The sequence below is a fragment of the Ranitomeya imitator genome, chromosome 1, assembly GCF_032444005.1.
Source record: "Ranitomeya imitator isolate aRanImi1 chromosome 1, aRanImi1.pri, whole genome shotgun sequence".
In the NCBI taxonomy this organism is placed as follows: Eukaryota; Metazoa; Chordata; class Amphibia; order Anura; family Dendrobatidae; genus Ranitomeya; species Ranitomeya imitator.
Window position 1 is genome coordinate 255,676,812 of NC_091282.1, and position 8,331 is coordinate 255,685,142.

The following is an 8,331-nucleotide window of genomic DNA, read 5'->3' on the forward strand; positions in this document are numbered from 1 at the left end:
TGGCGCATAACGACTGAATCCCTAAAAAGATCTTAATGAAACTTGGAAGATAACGTTGTTGTACTAATATGAACGTATTCCAATAAAAAAAACGGAGCTCAAAACCGTTTTTTCCGTTTCCAACCGTGATAACACTGTAGGCATAGGTATGGCAGAAAATGGCGCATAAAGACTGAATCCCTAAAAAGATCTTAATGAAACTTGGAAGATAACGTTGTTGTACTAATATGAACATATTCCAATAAAAAAAACGGAGCTCAAAACCGTTTTTCCGTTTCCAACCATGATAACACTGTAGGCATAGGTATGGCAGAAAATGGCGCATAAAGACTGAATCCCTAAAAAGATCTTAATGAAACTTGGAAGATAACGTTGTTGTACTAACATGAACATATTCCAATAAAAAAAACGGAGCTCAAAACCGTTATTCCGTTTCCAAAAAATTTGACCCCTACATTCATGTATTGCAACTTTATGTCAAATAAATACATATGTAAATAAATTGGTTACTCTGCTTCAAATGGAGTGAAGTGGAAAGGAAAACTAAATTAAGAAAATGAAACGGTAAAAAAAAATCTAAAATAGGCAGAGATGAATACGACTAAAATATCTACCATAGGCATAGGTAAATTTGCCACATAGGGTTTTAGTATGCACCGGAGGAGTGGTACTGTGCGGTGTATATATACAGGAGGAGTGGTACTGTGCAGTGTATATATAGAGGGGAGTGGTACTGTGCAGTGTATATATACAGGAGGAGTGGTACTGTGCAGTGTATATATACAGGAGGAGTGGTACTGTGCAGTGTATATATAGAGGGGAGTGGTACTGTGCGGTGTATATATAGAGGGGAGTGGTACTGGGCGGTGTATATATATACACGGGAGAGGTACTGTGCAGTGTATATATACAGGGGAGAGGTACTGTGCAGTGTATATATAGAGGGGAGAGGTACTGTGCAGTGTATATATACAGGGGAGAGGTACTGTGCGGTGTATATATAGAGGGGAGTGGTACTGGGCGGTGTATATATAGAGGGGAGTGGTACTGTGCGGTGTATATATAGAGGGGAGTGGTACTGGGCGGTGTATATATATACAGGGGAGAGGTACTGTGCAGTGTATATATACAGGGGAGAGGTACTGTGCAGTGTATATATAGAGGGGAGTGGTACTGTGCGGTGTATATATAGAGGGGAGTGGTACTGGGCGGTGTATATATAGAGGGGAGTGGTACTGTGCGGTGTATATATAGAGGGGAGTGGTACTGTGCAGTGTATATATAGAGGGGAGTGGTACTGTGCAGTGTATATATAGAGGGGAGAGGTACTGTGCAGTGTATATATACAGGGGAGTGGTACTGGGCGGTGTATATATACAGGGGAGAGGTACTGTGCGGTGTATATATACAGGGGAGAGGTACTGTGCAGTGTATATATACAAGGGAGTGGTACTGGGCGGTGTATATATACAGGGGAGAGGTACTGTGCGGTGTATATATACAGGGGAGAGGTACTGTGCAGTGTATATATACAGGGGAGAGGTACTGTGCAGTGTATATATACAGGGGAGAGGTACTGTGCAGTGTATATATACAGGGGAGAGGTACTGTGCAGTGCATATATACAGGGGAGAGGTACTGTGCAGTGTATATATACAGGGGAGAGGTACTGTGCGGTGTATATACTTCAACAGCCGCCCAGCCCAGGCCCCCAGCACCTGTCCTGTATATATATTATATACACTGTATCTATACAGGCTATGCTGGGGGCATGGGCTGGGCGGCTGCTGTAGTATATATATATATATATATATATATATATATATATATATATATATATATATATATATATATATATATATATATATAATGTCAGCTGCAGCCGCCCAGCCCATGGCGGCCCCCCCAGGTCACCCAGACTGTCAGAATAGAATCTGCCTGTGCCTGATTAGTTCAGCACTGCACACAGCCAGGAGAGCAGAGCAGGAGAACTCTCCGCCCACAATGTCACTGGCTGTGTCCTTAACCCCTATGTGCCTGGCCCTGCACTGACTGAGAAGATGCTTGTGCCAGGCAGGGCAAATTGAAAGGGTAGAAAGGGTTAAAGCGGCCAGATGGATGTATGACTGCGTGAGTGGGTCCCCCTGTCTTGTCAGGGCCCCGGCACTTGCCCAGGTGCGCCGGGTGCTGACGCCGGCCCTGCCCTCTGGTGTATGGAGTGTGCTATACGTTGTAGTTTTTTTGTTATGCCAGAAATGCCATGTTTATTTTGTTGAGGCCTGCATTGGATTATGTTCTAATAAATTAACAGAAGATTAACCCAAGGAGCATTCCTGCGTCTACCTCTGTGAAAGCCCAGTGAGCCAATCTACATATATAATTATATATATATATATATATATATATATACACACACCTCTATCTATATATATCTATATCTCTCTCTCTCTCTCTCTATATATACACACACACATATAGTATGCATGTTATATATGTGCACATAAATCCACGTGACATATATACAGTATATTATACATATATATATATACACACAGTATTACAGACAAAAATGTATATATAGATGGATAATATCAATAAAGGAAAAGCGGCAGCACTCCTCCAAAAAGTAAAAAATTAAGGTGCCTTTATTGGTGCATAACCAATAGGAAGGTTCCAGTTCCTCCTGGAAGCTGTCTCGAGCTCAAATTAACCTATATGTTCTTTTCACTTGTTGGAGAAGTGCTGCAGTTTTTTGGATATTATCTATTATAGACCTTTTGAGGTCAGATTTGGATTTGTGCCCTTAGGCCGCGGTTACACGAGTGTATAACACGGCCCAGTGCTATGTGATAAGACTCGGCCCATTACTCTATGGGGCAGATGACATCTGCGATTATTTTCTCATGTGGCAGCATGCTGTGATTGGCAGCGATACTCACCTCACACTCGCCCATACAAGTCTATGTGTGCGTGTGAAACATCGGACTGCACTCGGATGTCATCCCAGTGCAGTCTGATATCCGCAGAGTCAGGCCGTGGAGGAGATGGAGAAATGACTTGGCTCTCTGATATGAGAGGACGGGAGCACAGAGCACGGACACTTCTGGTGTGACCCCGGCCTTACCCTGTGTTCGTGCTGCTCATATTTCCCGCACATTTATGGTAGATATAACACACACATATATACATAAATGATACATGTGTGTGTAGATATGGATTTGCATACTATTGCAGATTGATAGATATGATACACATTACATATCTGCACATACTGTGACTCCATGCCCAGCAGATACACACCTCCAGTGATAGCAGCGCAGGCTGCAGACATGTCTTATGTTTTCCATTTCCCAGAGTTAATACCTAATATTCGCAGACAAGTCTCTTACCACAAATGTCGCAGCTGAGGCCTCCGCTTTGCCCCCAGTTTGGTCACTTCCTCAAGTCACTTTCTAGGCTCAGCAGGTGACTCTGCTGGCGGTTGTCATGGAGACGGCATTCTTTAGTCCACGCCCTATAACAGGTCAGCTGTGCGTTCCAAGCCTCGGTATGGGCCATCCAATAGCTGTGCGCGTTGGGGGTAAAGCAAGGCTTTGATTGGTTTACATTACCAGCGGTTGTGATTGGCCTGGTGTAAGCACGGCACGGAACCCAAGTTCTGGCGCGTTGTTAACACTTGCTTTGCTGACCTTCAGACGAATCCTCCGTCCTCGCTGGACGCACCGTGGAGGTAAGCTCGCGTGTGAACGGTTGCAGCGCTCGGCCCCGCATCTTCTCACCATCTGCTGCAGATTACTTCTGGCCTGGGGCTCGGCCATTGTGCCACCCTTACATTGGCACTCTCTAGGCTTCGATAGAAAGGGCTGCGGCCGCCTCTCAGGACAAGTTATTTTTCTTAACCCCTTAGTGACCGAGCCAAATTTTGTAAATCTGACCAGTGTCACTTTATGTGGTAATAACTCTGCAACGCTTCAACAAATCCCAGTGATTTTGAGATTGTTTTTTCGTGACACATTATACTTTATGATAATGGTAAATTTTGTTCAACATTTTTTGTGTTTATTTATAAAAAATATCAAAAATTTGAGAAAAATGTTAAAAAATTAGCAATTTTCTAAATTTGAATGATTATCCCTTTAATCCGGATAGTCATACAACAGCAAACCATTAATAAATAACATTTCCGTCATGTCTGCTTTACATCAGCACCATTTGTAAAATGTTATTTTATTTTGTTAGCATTTTAGGAGGTTTAAAAATGTAGCAGCAATTTTTCATTTTTTCAAAGAAATTTACAAAATTTATTTTTTTAGGGACTTATCCATGTTTGAAGTGACTTTAGGGGTCTCGGATATTGGGAAACCCACAAACGTGATACCATTTTAAAAACAGCACCCCCTGACATATTGAAAACTGCTGTCAGGTAGTTTATTAACCCTTCATGTGCTTTACAGGAATTAATGCAAAGTGGTATGACAGAAATGAAAATGTGTATTTTTAGCACCTAAATGTTGCTAACTTCTAAACAGATTACTATAGCCGTCAGACTCTAAGGCCGCTATTTGGTCATGAATTGCCATGGCAAACATCAGGACAACAGAATCATGATCTGAGGGCACCAATTGGGATAAAGAAGAAGCCCCCACACTCTGTTAACCCTTTATAATGATATAGTCACTATTGACAGCAGCATCTAAGAGGTTAAACAGATTTAGATGGTGCAAACACTGATCGTGGCTGGTACAGCAAGTTGTCAGCTATAGTGTACAGCCGACAGATGATGGATTGTCATCTGTATGGGGATACTATTCTCTTATATCTAAGGTCAGTTAAAAGACGTATTGACGGTCATTAAGGGGTTAAAGATAATTATTTTATGTGAATTTTTGGCTGACTTTTATCAAATCTGTATGAGGCCTTTAAGGGGATGTCCAGGTTGACATGAATAGTCTGCAGTCGCTCTTTCTGACTGCAGACCTAATGTGCACACGGTCACGGTTCCCCCTGTGGGCGGTCATGTGACCTCGCGCATGAGATTTCCATATTTTCGGTTGAGCGCTGACTAGAGTCGCCTGAGATGAGACTGATCAGGTGATCGAGTTATGGAAATAGCATACGTGAGGTCACATGACCGCCCACATGGGAAATACTGACTGCACACTTTTCATTTCATCACAGACAATCCCTTTAAGGCATCATATCCGCTTATATTTTGGCAGTAGATCCAAAAAAAGCTGATTAGTAGCGTTCTGTATAAAATCATTGTCCGTATCTGTAATAGTCGGGTATAGATTATTCCGCTGTCTATAATATTTCCGTTTCCTTCCTTTAGACCATGAGTGAATGGACACCTATAGCAAAGTTTTATGATCCGCTTAAAGCTGGCAGTATTGATGGCACCGATGAAGAACCGCACGACCGCGCTGTGCTTAGGGCAATGTTGGCCCGGTATGTTCCCAATAAAGGGGTGGTTGGAGACCCCCAGTTGACTTTGTTTGTGGCTCGCTTAAGCCAACAGACAACCGAGGAAAAACTAAAAGAAGTGTTCTCTCGTTACGGAGACATCCAGAGGATCCGATTGGTCAGGGATTTCATAACTGGTTTCTCCAAGGGTTATGCATTCGTTGAATATAAACAGGAGCACGCCATAAAGAAAGCGTACCGAGACGCCAACAGGCTCGTGATAGACCAGCGGGAGGTCTACGTAGACTTTGAACTGGAACGATCTCTGAAGGGATGGAGGCCCCGCAGGTTAGGAGGAGGATTTGGTGGGAAAAAGGAGTCGGGCCAGCTGAGGTTTGGAGGCCGTGACCGACCATTTAGGAAACCAATTAATTTGCCACTTTTTCAAAGTAACGCCCATCTAGAAGGCTATGGCGATAACAGACAAAGGTCCCACTCAAGAGAAAGCACTTATGGCTGGAGAGAAAGGAGGGAAGAGTATGCGAAAGACCGAGGAAGAGAAAGGTGGTCCCAAAGATCGGACAGAGAACACACTGCAGAGAGACGTGGCAGGGAGAGGAGCCGAGACCGTGAGAGAGAGGACACGACCAGGAGAAGAAGAGAAAGCAGAAGGGAACGAAGCGGAGAGCGAGACAGTAGAAAGTGAAGACTGTTTATATAGGCAAATGTACAGTTATTATACAAGTACGAGACTTCATAGGAGGGTGGCCTCACCAGGCGGGGGAGACGTATGCTGGATGTTACATGCTTTTGCACCATATTTAAAGGGAAACTGTCAGCAGGTTTGTGCACAGTAAACTACAGACACTGTTAGGCCGGGGTCACGTCTTAGTACATGCAGCCGCAAACTCCAGTCCCGTATTGATGCGAGAGACTCAAGCAAGTTTCTCGCATTGAACTTGCAATTGTGACCCCGGCCTGATACTGATTAAAATGTACCTTGGTTGATGAAATCCGTCTTGTGGTTGTTGTTTAATCTTTATTTTCAGTTAGTGAGATTCTCGTGCTCCTGGGTGGCCTGAGGGGGGGTTTTCATGTGGTGCTCTGCTTACATATTCTTATGGCTTATGACAGGTCACTGTTCCCTCAGTGACCTTCCCCCTATTTCACATACTGTATATACTATTGTGGGGTTACAAAAAAAAAAATCATTTTCATCAAAATGGCGCTGGATTTTCCTAATTTTTTGCATTCTTCACACCTTGACAAGGCGTTTCTGCACTTCGAACACCCTCTAGCTGCAATCATGGTGAGCCGGACACTTTTTTTTTTTTCTTGTATTTTTAAAGGGAACCTGTCACCTGAATTTGGCGGGACCAGTTTTGGGTCACAAGGGCGGGGTTTTTGGGTGTTTGATTCACCCTTTCCTTAACCGCTGGCTGCATGCTGGCTGCAATATTGGATTGAAGTTCATTCTCTGTCCTCCATAGTACACGCCTGCACAAGGCAAGATTGCTTTGTGCAGGCGTGTACTATGGAGGACAGAGAATGAACTTCAATCCAATATTGCAGCCAGCATGCAGCCAGCGGGTAAGGAAAGGGTGAATCAAACACCCGAAAACTCCGCCCATATGACCCAAAACCAGTCCCGCCAAATTCAGGTGACAGAGTCCCTTTAAGACTAAAAAAGATTAAGCTCCCACTCTGTTTTGGTGCACCAAACTTACGCTGTATCTTACCGTTCCAGCAATGTAGATGTGATTTATAGGAATCCCTTTGCCAATTGTGCAGCGTAAACTGACCTGCAGTGCGTCTCTGTAATCCGAAACATGTCAATGTCTCTTATGGGGAGACGGAGATATATGCAGATTTTCAATATGGAATTACATTGTGTGTGCAAAATCCACAAGGAAAAAAACACGTATTTAATGCATTGCCACTGCAGAAATGCCCTAAAAATTTATGTAATTAGCATATAACTGCATCAATAAAAAGGTTTTGTAAAAGCCAAATAGTAGAGCGTATCAAAAAGAAAGCAGATTTATTTACGTGAAAATGTTGCAATTTTTATGTTAAGAAATGTTGATTTTATAATAAATTTTTAATACAGAAATGTGACTTTAATAACTTTTTCTGCAGCCACTGGGGGCTGCCATTTATATGTGCTGATGTGTAAGTTTCTGAGCATGACACTCACACATCCAAGTTATGGCAGCCCCTGGGTGTCGGCGACTGCTCTTAGTGTCTGACTGCATCTCCTACACTGGCTGCCTTCATTATGAACAGAGCATGCCCCTTTGGCTGTTCAGCCCCCAGCTGTAAGCGGAACCAGGTGCTATTGTGTTGTCTTCCAAAGCTGCGCTGTGAGCTGCAATTCCCCTGTCACCGCTCAGTATTCAGCGGGAGCAGTGACAGGAGGTACTGGGCTGCGGTGAGTACAGCATCGGGGCAGTTACCAGCCTGACATCGTACTACTGCATGTAGAAAAGCCGCAGAGACACCATCACGTGTTTCTCAACGCAAGCAATAAATAGCCAGGTCTTTCATCCAAAAAGGAAACCCACCTATGCCAAAACATGGTATCCATCCACAGACAGCTGTTTCAGGGTATTTGCCCCTCAGTGTGGAGTAGGAAACTGGCTAATAGGAGCAGTGCCTAGTAAAAGGACTATAAACATAAGGATGAATGACCTCGGGGAGATCAAAACATTCAACACCGCGGAGGATGCAGCTTGGAGAGCCGCGTATCCAATACCCATCATGGGTGATGCAGCTTGCAGAGCCGTGTATCCAATACCCATCATGGGTGATGCAGCCCGCAGATTTCATTCAGATGCCAACGGATAGTATGGGTTGACACTGTTGTACCCTCGGACTGCAGGGCAGCTTGAACTTGTTTGGATGTTAGTCGAGGTTCTTTATCCAACA

The 8,331-nt window shown here is 43.8% G+C and overlaps 2 protein-coding genes across 2 annotated transcripts in view; one reads left to right on the forward strand and one right to left on the reverse strand.

Moving 5' to 3' along the window:
- RILPL2 (Rab interacting lysosomal protein like 2) overlaps nt 1-3,488 on the reverse strand; it is a 30,717-nt gene extending 27,229 nt beyond the window's left edge. Inside the window, exon 1 of the mRNA XM_069755945.1 lies at nt 3,390-3,488. The gene's annotated coding sequence lies outside the window, so the exon portion shown is untranslated. The remainder of the gene's footprint in view (nt 1-3,389) is intronic.
- Nucleotides 3,489-3,620: 132 nt separating this feature from the next.
- Nucleotides 3,621-6,253, forward strand: SNRNP35 (small nuclear ribonucleoprotein U11/U12 subunit 35). The gene is made up of 2 exons (XM_069755954.1): nt 3,621-3,730; nt 5,333-6,253. The coding sequence occupies exon 2, from the start codon at nt 5,336-5,338 to the stop codon at nt 6,107-6,109; it is 774 nt and encodes a 257-aa protein (XP_069612055.1). The 5' UTR covers nt 3,621-3,730; nt 5,333-5,335; the 3' UTR covers nt 6,110-6,253.
- The last annotated feature ends 2,078 nt before the right edge of the window (nt 6,254-8,331 follow it).